This window comes from Camelus ferus, chromosome 35, assembly GCF_009834535.1.
Source record: "Camelus ferus isolate YT-003-E chromosome 35, BCGSAC_Cfer_1.0, whole genome shotgun sequence".
In the NCBI taxonomy this organism is placed as follows: domain Eukaryota; kingdom Metazoa; phylum Chordata; class Mammalia; order Artiodactyla; family Camelidae; genus Camelus; species Camelus ferus.
In genome coordinates, this window is record NC_045730.1 from 18,624,558 (window position 1) to 18,639,409 (window position 14,852).

Consider the following 14,852-nt stretch of genomic DNA (forward strand, 5'->3'; position numbering starts at 1 on the left):
ATTTGAAATCGCATGCCAGTCTGTGTAGTGTGATGAAATTCACTAGGGTTGCTAAGATCTGTGAGAAGAATGAATCTTCATGAAATTGTGAAGAAGGAAGAAGAAATTTGTGCTAGATTTGCTGTCGCATCTTCAACTGCAGAAGTTAGGGCCACAAAGGGTGGTAAGTGCTTAGTTAAGATGGAAAAGGTGTTACATTTGTGCAATAAGATGTTCTGAGAGAAAGCAAGAGAGACCACACTCACATAATTTTTAGTATGGTGAATTGTTATAATTGTTCTATTTTTATTTTTATTTATGGTTGTTAATTGCTTGTTGTGTGTAATTTAGACATTAAACTTTTTTGTACATATGTAAGTTCAGGGAAAAATCATAGTACTATTCATGGTTTCAGGCATCCACTGGGGGGTCTTGGAACATACCCTGTGGATAAGGGAGGACTAGTCAACAGGTGACTGGATAAAGAAGATGTGATATGTAATACAATGGAATACTACTCAGCCATAAAAAATGAAATAATGCCATTTGCAGTAACATGGATGGACCTAGAGATTATCATATTAAGTGAAGTAAATCAGACAGAGAAAGACAAATACCATATGATATCACTTATATGTGGAATCTAAAAAAAAAAAGACACAAATCTTATTTACAAACCAAAAATAGACTCATGGATATAGAAAGCATACTATGGTTACCAAAGGGGAAAGGGCGGGTGAGGGATAAATTAGGAGTTTGGTATTACCAGACATACATTACCATATATAAAATAGATAAACAACAAGGACCTACTGTATAGCACAGGGAACTGTATTCAATTTCTTATGATTAACATATAATGGAAAAGAGTACGAAAAAATACACATGTATGTATATGTATAACTGAATTACTTTGCTGCACACTTGAAACTAACATTGTAAATCAACTATGCTTCAATAAAAAAGAAAATTTAAAAAAATATCCCATATAGCACCAAGAACCCACATTCTTAGGAGGCATCCTTGTCCCATGGAATATCTCTCAGCACCTCATCCCACCTGGGGTCCCAGTAAAGCCTAGTCGGGGGGAGCCCTGTGCACCCAATGTGACCTCCTGAAACATCCCTTCCTAAGTGGTGACTTCCACGGGGGTGCTGTGGCCAGGCCCAGGGAGGGGCTGCCTCTCCCAGCCCTGGGGACATAGTGGGCGCTGTCCTGCCCCACGAAGGGTCTCTCCAGAAAGGGCTCTGTCACTTCCACGTCAGCTCAGGGTGCGGGGGAGGGAGGTGGGGGGGAGCCCAGGCCAGAACAGGAAGTACAGTTGTAAATGGAGTGAATCTTTTCACTTTACCAGAACCAGATGTATAAAAGTACCAGGAAAAAAGGAAGCCAAAGGTTAAAAAAACAGACTACTGCCATCGGGAACAATGAAGTTTTATTGCCACGCTTGTCAACATCATGGTTTACAAGTTAAAACTCTGGGCTAGACACAGTGTACGAGACAGTGGAGGGCAGAGGTGCCTCCGCCCGGGACCACGTGTGCCCCACGGCGTGAGTCTAGCACTGAGTGTGGCCAGGGCTACCCCCCGGTGTACCCTGGGTGCCTGGGTCCCCCCGCCTGGGCCATCTACAGTTTGGAAGGTTATCTGTGCCTTGGATCCTCCACCAGCAGCCCTGTCTCAGCTATGACCTAAGTCCTGCCGTGGTTTAAGAGGCCAGATGGTGACCTTGGACATCCCGTTCCCGGGCAGTCACATTTACGTGCCACACCTGCTGGGCGGCAGTACCAGACTGAGCTGCGCGGAGACGGGGTGTGCTCACCTGCACGTGGGAGCCTGCACCTACACCTAGTCCACCTACAGTCAGGGCACCACCCTGTCCTCTGCTCAAGCCCCCCAGTGACTTCTTACCCACTCCCTCCCTCAGAGTAAAAGCAGGTGGCGCGCCCATGGCTCCCAGGCGCCCCCTCACCGTGAGGCCCTGCCAGCCCTCCAGCTCACTCCCGACTCCCCGCCAGACCCTGAGGGCCTGGCCCCCTCTCCCCAGGTCAGCTCCCACCACAGGCCTTTGCACTGGTCTTCCTTCTCCCTGGAAAGCTGTCTGCAGAGATCTGCATGTCTCCCCTGCTTCAAGTCTCTGCCCAAATGTCACCTGCGCAGGAGGCCCTCTCTGAGCACCCTAGTAAAGCCAACAACCCCGCCCTCCCCGCGCTGCCTCCTTCTCCCTGCCTTCATACCTTCCCAGAGCACTTCTCACCTTCCAGTGTGCGATCTCATTCACTTTTGTTACCATTGTCCCCCTCCGCATAGCATGGGCTCCCCACGAGAAAGTTTTTCTGTTTTGTTCATTGCTCCAATCCTAGCACCCACAGCAGGCTTATTTGTCCAAGGAACAAATCACATGTGGGTTTTTTGTGCTGGGCATTTCAAACACCAGATCGGGGTTCCCTTCCCCCTCCATCCGTGACTATCTGGGTATCTTTAGGGAATTTGATATCCTTTTAACATTAACCTGAGCTCAACAGAATTAAAAAGGCAGACATTATAGAAAAGAAATGCTAAAAGTATTCCCAAATCAAACACGGCCTGTTGTCTGTCATGATCTATTCTTCCCTGAGTGTGGGCGGCTGTAGCAACAGCCCTCAGGCCTCCCTTCAAATCCTCTTGGCTCCCATCTTGTGCTCCAGCCCCTGTTCCAGTGACCAGTTCCACGTGGACCCGCTGGCTTTGATGGGTGTGATCTGACAATCTTTGCCCCAGGCTCCTGCAGTGCACCTGCCTCTGGATCTCTGATGCTGAGTGTGTCCTACAACCACAGGAAATTGCTTGGCACTTACACGTGTGCATCTCGGGAGCCTGGAGGACGTAATGCCCACAGGTCCATCCTCCACCCACAGGGGGCAGGAATTGAAGGGTAAGGGCTCTGCCTTTTGTCTCCCCGGTGGACAGTCCTGAGCAGCCACTCAGAAATTCTTCAGACGCTCTCTCAGAAAGGAGTGCCAGCAGCCCATAGGGGGGCCACTTGGTCAGGGTAGCGACGGCATCTACGAAGCCATAGCACCGTAAGTCCTCCGACTGCTCCCTAGGGTGGGGGGTGAGGTGCAGGGAAGAGGTGAGGGGTTGGGACAGGTGGTCGCTGTGGCTTCTGACCAGTATGGAGACGATGGTCATTGTGGAACTGGCCAGGTGCTGGTGTCTGACACCCTCAGCACAGCCAAGTATCACCGCAAGGCACACTGGGAGAGCCAAGAGCCTCTGGCACATCTTAGAAGGAGACAATGACCACTTGCTGACTGCACGGCAGACTGTGCAGAAAGCTGGACCTGCGATCTAACTGTAAGATAGGCAGAAACAGGAACAGTATTGAATGCACCATGCTGACAGATGTCCCAGGTCAAATTCAGATACTCTGAGGTTGGAAATGGGGATGTTGGGTACATGAGCCCCAACATCTTGACCCCTGATTTCCCTGAGTGTTCCAGGCTCCCCTCTTTTAAAGGAGAGCAGCCTCTTGTTGCCTGGAGACCCTAGAGGGTCTTCCCTGAACAAGGAGCTTTCAGGATGATGTCTGCTTCTCCTTTTCAAGATTCATCTCCACATATGATGGTTAATCTCACGGGTCAACTTGACTGGAGCGCGGATCCCCAGAGAGCTGGTTAAATGTGATTTCTGAGGGTGTCTGGGCAGGTGTTTCTGGAGGAGATGAGCTGTTGAACTGGTGAACTGCGTACAGCAGATGCCCCCTCCCATGAGGGTGGACATCCTCCACTCCACTGAGGGTCTGACTCGAACAAGAAGGCAGAAGCAGCTTGAATTCGCTCTCTGCCTGACTACTGAGCAGGGACACTGATCTTCCCCGTCCTCTTTTCCTTTGGAAGAACAATCGGGGTTGGGTCTCAGCCCAGCCCAGGTGGGGAAATGCAGTCCTGCTTCAGGAGAAGGTAGTCTCCGCATCCAAGGAGTTCGGAGTCTAGCAGGCACTGGGGGGAGCAGGGGTGGGAGGAGCTCTCGACAGCATCGGACTGGGGTGGGGGAATAAGTGGCTTTAAGTGAATTTATTGACTTGGGGGTGTCACTCATGACTTGGGGCTCCATTCGTGGCAAGGACACCCAGAGCCAGTCCTCACAGTGCCTGGAAGGCTTCTGGAAGCTTAGCCGTGGTGATGCTCGATGTTAGCAAATGAGGAGAAGGTCCTGGAGCTGCCTTTCTGTAGCATGAGGAAAAGACTGGCAGGCTCGGTGGTGCTGACCATGTGGCTGTGATGGTGGAGCCCGTGGTGGGAGGGGAAGGGCTCTTCTGGCACTGCGCCCAAAGACACTGAGAGCATTCCTGCTTAGAGGCTGCCTCTCATGTCCTTGGATCCCAAGGACAGGATCACAGCAAAACCTAGCATGGCCCCGGGAGGTACGAGGTGAGCTTCCCGAACTGTCTATGAAGTGGGTACCTCAAACCCGAACCCTCTGAGTCACAGGTGGTTTTTCCAAGATGACACACAATGCAGTCTGGACGTCCCATTGCATCACTTCATTGCAAAGCAAAGGAAAGCCTGGCCAGTAGAACCAACAGCTTAGCACAGAATCCAGTAATGCTGGGAGGTGGAAGGAGTGAGGGCATCAGCACTGTGTGGTCAGAGCCCAGTCTCACCCGACCCAGAGACAGGAGGTGTGGAACCTGGTGGGTGATCAGCCCAGAGAGAGGGGCAGCCCTCAGGCACTCATCGCCACTCCTGGGGCTCCAGCTTTTTATGTCTTATAGAGTCCAGAATTACCTCCAGAGGGGCTCGTTTTAGAGCCAAGCAGGACTATTACACAGCAGATTTTCTCGCTGAAGACTTTGCAAACCATGTTTGACTCCCTGTCCTCCCCGCCCCTCCCCCACCACCATTAGCCATCCAGCCCGACTGGCAGGTCCGGTGGGAGTTTTCACCAGTAGGTGTGGTTCCTCTCAGGCATGTCTGCTGAGCAGAGGGAGACTGGATGAGTCACACCTACTGTGTGCAGAGCACTGTAGGAGCAGATGTGGGGCAAGTGGTACCCTGGCGGAGCATCAGACCTGAGATGCAGGCTGGAGGGAGGGACAGGGGCCACTGGATACACCTAAATGCACTGGCTCTGTCCTCCAGACCACAGTTAGCCAGCGCCCACTCCCCACCTCCCTGCTTCCCTCAGCCCTACCTTCCAAGACAAACTGAGGTCCTGCCCACAGCCTGAGACGTTCACTTGATGTGTTGCTGAGACACAGCCCGAATGTGCTGACTGAACATATTCTAATAACTCGGGGTTGGGGGGGAATCCGTATCGCAAAGCACCCTACGCAGTCCGGCTTTACAAGGACTGCTTACTCTGCGGGAACAGCAGCGTGTTCAACCTTCTCCCCATCATGTGGTGCGTGACACTGTGCGCAGATGAATTCAAGACGAGATGACGTGGAATTCACAATCAAGGACAGAAATGGTAAAGAAATTGCAACTGATGTCAGACTATTGCCTCAAGGAACAGTTATTTTTGAAGATATCAGCATTGAACATTTTGAAGGAACTGTAACCAAAGTTATCCCAAAACTACCCAGTAAAAGCCAGAATGACCCATTGCCAGGACACATCAAAGTTGATTTTGTGATTCCTAAAGAACTTCCCTTTGGAGACAAAGATATGAAATCCAAGGTGACCCTGGGGGAAGGCGACCATGTTAGGTTTAATATTTCAACAGATCATCGTGACAAATTAGAGCGAGCAACCAACATAGAAGTTCTGTCAAATACATTTCAGTTCACTAACGAAGCCAGAGAAATGGGTGTGATTGCTGCCATGAGAGATGGTTTTGGTTTCATCAAGTGTGTGGATCGTGATGCTCGTATGTTCTTCCACTTCAGTGAAATTCTGGATGGTAACCAGCTCCATATTGCAGATGAAGTAGAGTTTACTGTGGTTCCTGATATGCTCTCTGACCAAAGAAATCATGCTATTAGAATTAAAAAACTTCCCAAGGGCACGGTTTCGTTCCACTCCCATTCAGAACATCGTTTTCTGGGCACTGTAGAAAAAGAAGCCACTTTTTCCAATCCTAAAACCCCTAGCCCAAATAAAGGCAAAGAAAAGGAGGCTGAGAATGGTATTATTGCTTATGATGCCTGTGGGGTGAAATTGACTATTGCTTTTCGAGCCAAGGATGTGGAAGGATCTACTTCTCCTGAAATAGGAGACAAGGTTGAATTTAGTATTAGTGACAAACAGGCTTGGACAGCAGACTGCAACTTGTGTACGACTCTTAGGTCGTAATTCCAACTCCAAGAGGCTCTTGGGTTATGTGGTCACTCTGAAGGATAATTTTGGATTTATTGAAACAGCCAATCATGATAAGGAAATCTTTTTCCATTACAGTGAGTTCTCTGGTGATATTGATAGCCTGGAACTGGGGGACATGGTCGAGTACAGCCTGTCCAAAGGCAAAGGCAACAAAGTCAGTGCAGAAAAAGTGAACAAAACCCACTCAGTGAATGGCATTACTGAGGAAGCTGATCCCACCATCTACTCTGGTAAAGTCATTCACCCCTTGAGAAGTGTTGATCCAACACAGACTGAGTACCAAGGAATGATCGAGATCGTGGAGGAAGGGGATATGAAAGGTGAAGTCTATCCGTTTGGCATAGTTGGGATGGCCAACAAAGGGGACTGCCTACAAAAGGGGGAGAGTGTCAAGTTCCAGTTATGTGTCCTGGGCCGAAGTGCACAGACTATGGCCTATGACATCACACCCTTGCGTACGTAGGGCCACAGTGGAGTGTGTGAAAGATCAGTTTGGCTTCATTAACTATGAAGTAGGAGATAGCAAGAAGCTCTTTTTCCATGTGAAAGTTCAGGATGGCATTGAGCTACTAGCTCCAATGTTGAAGTCCCAACCCCTGAGATCCACAGAACACGGCCTTCTTTGGAAATGGCTTGTTGCTGATGCAGTTGGTTAAGTAAAGATGCGTTCATTAGGGTGGGATCCAATCCAATATGGCTGGGCCCTTAAAAGAAGGGGAGATTTGGACACAGACACGCACACAAGACCACCACGTGAGCATGAAGGCGGAGATGGGGGTGATGCTGCTGTGAGCCAAGGATTATGGCCAAGGACTATCCAAAGCCTGCCAGCCAAGCACCAGAAAGACAGGGCCGAGGCCTGAGACAGTCTCCCCATCAGCCCTCGGAGGAGCCAGCCCTGCAGACACCCTGCTTTTAGACCCGCGCATCCAGAGTAGGGAGATGTTCTTTGTTTGTTTTCTCTCAGTTACAGCAGCCCCAGCCCGCGACTCCAGGTGGGAAGCACATACAGAGGCCAGGTGGGCTCAGCGTCTCAAGACTCAGCGAACTCTTGGGCCCTCTCTGCACTGAGGTTTCTGCGACCTTCATGCTCAGGAAAGAACTGGCTTTGAATTCCAAGCCGCGCTGGGGTCACAGCTCGGCCTGGAGCTGAAGGGCTGCAGGGGTACCCGTGTGGGTGGAAATGGGCACTGAAGACCCCTTCCCTGAGTGTGAGGCCTGACAAGATGGCGGCACCTGGGCCAAGGGATGCTGTCTTTAAAGGATGCTGTCTTTGAGTGGATGCTGTCCTGATTAAGACTCAAATGGCAAGTTTGTGGCCAGCACCTTTCCCATAGATTTTGGCTGTTCTTGTGGCCCTCCTCCAGGCCCAGGTGTCTGAGGTCAGAATACTCGGTCTGGGACATTCCATTCAATCCAGACGACGTATTGAATCTTCTTAATAATACGAGGGCAAAGCAAGGGGCCATGAGGCTGGGTTCTGGCTCTATGGAGCTCACCCACTGAGTGCGAAATGAGACACTCGCAGGAGGCCAGGCCACAGCACCCACGGCCTATGGGCTCTCAGCGCCCACGAAAAACGGGGAGGAGGAGTCCAGAATGTAAAGTGCCGTCTCCACCCACGGAGGCCTCCCGCCCCGTCTGGCCTCCCAGTGCTGGGCTGCGTGACCAGAGCCACCCAGGACTCCGGAGGTCAGGGTGGGGAGGAGCCTGTGTCTACGGCCTGCGCCAAATGCAAACTCTTTAGGAGGAAACAAAAAAGAGCAGCAGATAAGCCCCTAGGACTCAGTTTCTTAATTGCAAAGTCAGGCAGGCAGATGAGAGACAAGTGAGGACTTGGACTTAAGAATTTTCAGCCCCTGGGCTGACCCTGGCCAGCCCTGTCCCCATGCAGGGTGGACTCCAGGAGATCCTGGTCCGGGCCCAGCCCCTGCCTGAGTCACCCAGAGGACCAGCCTCCTGGGGCCCTGCCAGCACTCTGACTGACAGAATCTTTGATAATGGAGTATTTCTACAAGGTCACTTTAAATCCAAACTACAGACTCTTCTGGAAACCACTGCCTCAAGCTGTATGAGGCAGAAAAATACAAAAAACAAAAACAAAAAAAGAACAACCTGTCAATTAAAGTCCATAATATATTTTGTACACAGTTTGTGGTTTTATAGTTGCTTTAATCTTTTTTCCTAACCTCTGACTCCTCCAAAGATTTGTGCATCCACTGATTCAACACACAGTCGCACTTCTAAGCAACCAACTCGTAAAACTAGACTCTGGACCTTGTGCCTGACGGCCTTGTAACATCTCCAAGGGCAAAGGGTGACATGATCTGTTGAAATAGAGCCAAGTCACCGTTTCTGTGTTTTCTGTCAAGGAGCTGCGTATTGAAGTCCCGTGATGATGAGTCAGGCCACTGAGGGTCGTGTTGGCCTTCCTTTGTCGGTAGCCCAGGTTGGCACAACCCAGTCCCACCATCCTGGGGGCCACCCTGTGTCCACCCAGTGGCCCCCAGCAAGGCTGGGCACCTGGGCATAGGCTGGGCTGGCAGCACCGAAGGGGAGGTGGTGGTGAGGGGAGACCTCCATCCTCAGAGCCCCCCAGCTCCCTGCCACATAGACTTCAGGATCCCAGCACTTAGTGGGTCCCTCCAGGCCCCATGCCAGGCCTGTGCCATGCCTGGTGGGGAAAAATACTGTTTTCCACCCCCCCCCCCACCCAAGTCTCTGTTTCAAACAAAGAACTGTATCTCCAGACCTGGCCTTTGTTCCCTCTCTGCTCTGAGGATGCCTGGGGCCCAGGGCAGGACAGCGTAGCAAAAGGACCTGTCGGATAAGGCAAAGTGGAGTTCATCTCATTACTCAGCATCCTGGTCTCAGCTAAGCGTGCTCACACTTCAGTAGGGGTGAAAACACCAGACGTGCTGGATTCATCTGTTCTCGCCACGAGGAGTGCGCCTAGCCCTGGAGGTGCGCAGCCTGGCGGCCAGGGTCAGCCTGCCGTCCCCGGGACGGGCTAGCAACAGGCCCGGGATGGGCAGCCGTGGGGGCAGGTGGTCGCTCAGCACTGCAGCAGCACCCGCAGTTCCACCATCACTGGGCTCCCCCGCGACGGGGACCACGGTGAGTTCTGTTTCCCTGCATCTCCCACCCTAAGAGGCACAGGACACAAGGTTTGGGCTCTTCCTGCCCATCGGAGCAAAAATACTGCAGTCACACCCAGGACAGTCACACCCAGCACAGTCACAAACAGGACCCAGTGAAGTGGCACCATCTCTGGTGTCCCCGACATGAGGATTAAGCCTCTGAGAAACAAGAAACAGGTGCCAAGGGGCCCTCCTCACCCCAGGTAAGGTCTCAGTAGCAATTAGTGGCCCCAAAATCTGTGGGTGGGTGGGAGAGACACAGGGGCTGGGGTCACCGGCTGCGCTGACAGCCGCACTGACCCTGACAGGCTCTGACTGTCCTTTAGGCATCAAGTGTCCAGTGACCTGGAAGCAACAAGGCCAGGCCCTGATTATTGTCAGCTGGTACTGAGGTGGGAAGCCCTATAAAAAGACTGGCAGGACCCCCCAAGCAGGGCCACTACTCTCATGCTGGCACCATCCGGTTCCCTGGCCCAGAGGCTCTATCTCACTTTTTGCCTCTGAAACGGCTTACTTACCCCTAAAATTCTATTGGTTCCCTGAGCTCACTCTGATTGGTTATTTCCTTCACTCCTGATTGGTTATTTATCTCACTCTTGATTGGTCTATTTCTACAAAGCTTGTTCCTGGTTGGTCAACTTCTGTTACACTTTATTTGCATATGATCTTGCAAAGTGTAAAACTGGCAGCCTATAAAGGCCTGTGTAAACCTGCAGACGGGGTCCAGAACTTGGAGTGTTAACTCTTCTGGGTCTGCTGGCGTAATAAACCTGAGTTCTCCAACTAAACCTGAGTTCTCCAACTCTCCGAGTGCTGCTTGGTCTCTCTCCTGGATCCAGGTTGCTGTCACAACTGAGCTGTAACACCGAGCTATAATACCGAGCTGTAACACATTTTTCTGCAACATTTCCACGCCGACCTGGCTGCAGGCTCTGGGTCCCCCCAGACACTCCCTGCCCCTGCCCAGCAATGCTCGGGTCCCTGGCCTGGAGTGACGTCCAAGGATGCTGGGGTAGTGAGGCAGCCCCCTGGTCCTCTTGACCAGAGATGTCTAAATGGCTCTTGGCCATTCACTGCACTGGCATACAAATGATGGGGAGAGAGGGAGGAATTCTGAACGGGGCTGAACAGGAGGAATAATCTAGAAGGCAGGGCCATGGTGCCAGGGCCAAGGAAGAGCTTTCCTGGAGGGAAGGGGAATCGGATGCTGCAGGGAGGTGCGCTGTGATGAGGACTCAATGATGACATGGAGCTGGACCACCCAGAGGTCCCAAGGCCACAGCACTGTGACATGAGGCGGCAAGGGAGGGGCCGGATTATGGTGGGGATCATCCCAGCATCACAGTCCAGAGACCAGCCAAGTGATTCTGCACCCCCGGCGAGAGACACCCCCATCCCCATCCTCTTCCGCCCCACCCGGTGACGTCAGAGGGAGCCCTGACACGTTGCAGGTCCCTGCACCCCTTCCCCACATGACATTCCCCCCTCCCCAAGGAGCAGAGAGCAGGCCTGCAGGCAGCAGCAACCTTCTGAGGACATGTTTTATGTTCACTCCTGCGTCTCACGAATGAGACCACTCTCCTCATTTAGTGCAGTAATTGTTAACGAATCCATCGAAGTAAAACGTGAGCCCATTTAAGGGAAAAAGATCGAGTGGGTAGCAGACTGTCATGTATGGTGCATGGACATGGCAGAGACGGTCCCCGGAGGAGGGGATTTGGCACAGGTGTGGTGGGAGGGAGACGAGAAGGTGGACCCAGCTCCATCCTCAGAGGCCACGGAAGAGGCCTGAGAAAGGCCCTCATGGCTCCTTGTGAGATGAACTCAAGTCCCACAAACACCAACATTGCGGCCCCTGGTCCTCCCCCTGGTCCCAGGGCTGCCTGCCAGGATGGTGTCAGCCCCTGAGAACATCCGCGGACATCCCGGTTTGGCAAACTCCCTCTCGGGCCTCCAGCTGTTTGGTAATAAACAACAGAAGAGAAATGCAAACAATCGTGAAGTCACAGATATCGCATGAGCAGCCTGACCCATGTCCCTCCCCGATGCCAAGAAGCCAAGTGAGGAGGTTATGATTTAATCAAAGAACCCCAGCCTGTCGGTGACACTGGGCAGACACCAGAGGAATGGGGCTGGGCCTGTCTTCCTTTGCCCTTCCCAACCCCATAAAGGAAACATGATCCAAGTGTGGGAGACTGTGCTGTTACCCAGGGGTCTGCGTTCAAATTAGGGATGAACATCTCATGCTCTGGGATCTGGGGTTGAACAGCTCAGAATGTTCTGAAGAGAAGATGTGTCTCATACATTTCCTCCCTCATTTCCCCCAGGAGAATCCAGGCTCTGTGTCCCTCGCAGAGACCCAGCGTCTCCACCAGGGAAGAAAACCAACTGGCAGGTGGCCAGCGCACGGGATCTGCCTCGAACGAGACAGGAGTTAGCTCAGTTTGACCCAGCCCGCCTTCCTTCCTGAGGCTTCTTCTCCTGGTTTCCACTTGCTTCCCTCTGACCCCTTCCTTCCAGCCTTCAGTTTGAGAGCAATTTCTCCCAGAAAGCTTAGGAACATGAATACGGGGTGGGGGGACATAGGGTTCCTTCTAGACTTCCCCCAAGCCTGGTCCCAGAGTCCTGGCCAGGCGCTGGCCCTGCTCAGACCTCTGTGGGACCCCCGGCTCTGGGAGGGTGCAGGACCAGCAGACGCACCGCAGGGAACCCATCTGACTTGTTAGTTACGTAACTGTATTTTCATAAGGGGAGAGCAGAGGGAGGGAGAGGAGGCAAGAGCCGTCCTCCCTCCAGGGGACAGAGCCAACCCCTCCCCTCCTCATCTGGCCTGGACCTGATGGCACTCAGTAGACAGACAGGAGGCCCAGGAACGAGGGGCTGGAGGTGAGGGCAGAGGGCTGGGGCTTTTGGGTCCAGCTGGACTGGATTCCTCTCTGTGCCTCACCCAGCATCACTCCCTCCCACTGAAGGTACACAGCAAACCTGAAGTCACACATCCCATGCACCATGGAGCAGGGGGTCTGGCTGGCGGCTTTGTTCTCTGGTGCTCCCACTGGCTCAGAAGGGGAATGGCTGATGGCTTTCCAGGTTTTTAGGATTTCAAGGAGGCATTTGGGGCCCAAAAATGCAGATGAAGTAGCAGCAATGTCATGTGGACAGTTACAGAGAACCCATCTTCATCCCTGGAGCATGAACCCAGTGACAACAGACCCCTCCCTCTTCAGCTCTCCTGGGAACGGGTGCTGTCAAGGGTTTTGCCTGCAGGACCCCCGTGCTCCCGCCTTCCCACCACCTGGGATGCTCTCTTTCTTGGTGGAGGCAGAGAATGGGTTGTCCTGTTGCTGTCACATGCTGGTGAGGACCGGGAACAGACGCGGGGTGGACGGAACCAGGGGAGGGGCTCTGGGTGCAGGAGGCTGGAAGCTTTGAGGGCTCGGCCTTATCCGCCCCATGGACAAGGGGACAGGGGTGTGTCCCCTGGAGAGCAGGCACCTGGATGGAGGTGGCTTCCTGACATCTCCACACCGAGAATGGGGATGGGAAGCTCTTCATGCGAAGCCCCCTTGGAAGGAGTGGGTTTCAGTGGGCACTTCGGGACTGACCTGAGTCACTGTGACGAGTCCCAGTGAGGGAGGTCTACACTCTCTCCTCTGGAAGTGTAGACCCACACAGGAGCCTGCTGCCAGCCAGAGCATGTTCTGGTCCTCCGCCTCCACCACACCCCCCTCAACATCTAACCAAACCTGGGGCACAGGATTCTGAAGAAGGACTTTTGCAAGTCAGCTCCTTGCCATTCTGACTCAGGGCTGGCACTGGGATGACAAAAGAGCCCCACCCCTTCCAGCGTGGTGCACACTGGGGCGGGGGCACACACTGGGGTGCAGCTGAGCGGAAGAGGAGCTGTTTCATGGACTCAGGCTGCTGTTTCAGGCATGTGGGTTTGTCCCATTGCCCAGTCCCCAGGAAGCATCGCAGCCACGCATGTTTCCTGAGGTGAAGACACAGACAAGCAGTCCTGTATCTGAAGCCCAGCTCCCCTGCCTGCCAGCCACACGACCCTGGGCAAGTTAGTTAACCTCCTTGCTTTTCTCATCTGTAAAATGGGCACAGCGATCACTGCCTCCCTTTCGGGGCCCGTCTCGTAGTCAGTGCCTGATCGACAGCAGAGACCGTATGCTGCGTGGTGCTTAATGGATGTGGAAACCTCTTTTTTTTTTTTTATCTTCATCACATGAATAGAGTTATATCATTGCACCCATTTTACAGATGGGGAAATCGATAAATAACTTGCCTCAAAACTAATCTCAGGATCAGTGCTCACTTCACCGCATCACAAGGCTTCTTCCATTTCCTTCTTTCTTTAGTTAAATCCAGTCACCACCTATAAGCTCCCTTTCCTTCCAGGCCCTCCCTCCTCCCCCAGGATGGGTGGCAGCCCCCTTTTCCCTGCCGCCCCGGCTCCAGGAGACAGGTGGTCCATTGCCCCAGGCTCCTCCAGCCACCTTTAACTGAGCAGGAGAGGGCCTTCCCTCTCTGCTCATTCTCCCAGCTCTTATTAAAGCAATTAAAATGCATTCTGCTGCTCCAAGGTGTAAGTGTGTTCCCACGGCTGGTGACTGTCTATGCAAAGAGGCATTTAGAGTAAAAATAGTCTTCTAAGTGGCTTCAAGGCTTACAGTAGAGTGGAAGACCAGCTTTCATCATTTGAGGCATTTTTGCAGGGCCAATGGTGGTGACAGCTCCAGCCCCGTGAACACGACGTCGGCACCAGAACCGAGGGAACAGAAGTTGGACCACGGGGTTCTGGAAGGAGGGGAGGGCAGCTTGGCATCCTGCTCCTAGAAGAGCGAGATGCTGACCTGCCCAAGGAGGGGCAGCCTGCTTCGGGTGTCAGGATCCCAGACTCCCAGATCCCAGGTCCCAGGCACTCACCATCGGGGTGGGCCGCTGGCTCGCCCTCTGCAGCAGGAAGGCAGAGGTCAGAGGGTGGTCCGCCTTGACCTCCACTGGCCTGCCTGTCCTGTCTTGCCTTCTCTGCCCTCGGAGGCTGTCAGAGGTCACCAAGCGGAGTCCTGCTCATCAAGCGCTCTGCTGATGTCTTAGCATTTCCAGGGCGACCTAATTCTCTGTGTCAGTTCTCTACAACCCTTCTATTTTTTTCCCTCTCTTGTTTATAAGAGCAAATCGCTGGACTGAGATCAAGTGGTCTGAGGTGCCAAGAAACCAGAGAGGCTGCAGAGGCTCCTAGTACGCCGCAGAAAGGCCTCTGGGGCCAGCACCACCCAGCAGAGGGGCCACCCGGGGCCGGGGTCCAGGCCTCCTGACTCGGGATGGATACGTCCTGGGCACCTGGGCGGCTCTGGGTGCCTCCTGCCTGCCAGTCATCTCAGGGCACCACCAGCACCCCCGCCTCCTCGCCATCATCC

At 53.1% G+C, this 14,852-nt stretch overlaps 1 protein-coding gene and 1 long non-coding RNA gene across 2 annotated transcripts; one reads left to right on the forward strand and one right to left on the reverse strand.

Moving 5' to 3' along the window:
- The first annotated feature begins 5,368 nt into the window (after nucleotides 1–5,368).
- Nucleotides 5,369–6,939, forward strand: LOC116661446 (cold shock domain-containing protein E1-like). The gene is given in 3 exon segments (XM_032473580.1): nucleotides 5,369–6,213; nucleotides 6,215–6,737; nucleotides 6,739–6,939. Coding segments are annotated over 3 exon segments (1,554 nt in total). The 5' UTR covers nucleotides 5,369–5,383.
- Nucleotides 6,940–11,008: 4,069 nt separating this feature from the next.
- LOC116661530 lies at nucleotides 11,009–14,592 on the reverse strand. The gene is made up of 2 exons (XR_004317415.1): nucleotides 14,359–14,592; nucleotides 11,009–11,380 (listed from the first exon to the last, which is right to left on the reverse strand). It is a non-coding gene; the product is annotated as an uncharacterized LOC116661530 (long non-coding RNA).
- Nucleotides 14,593–14,852: the final 260 nt, after the last annotated feature.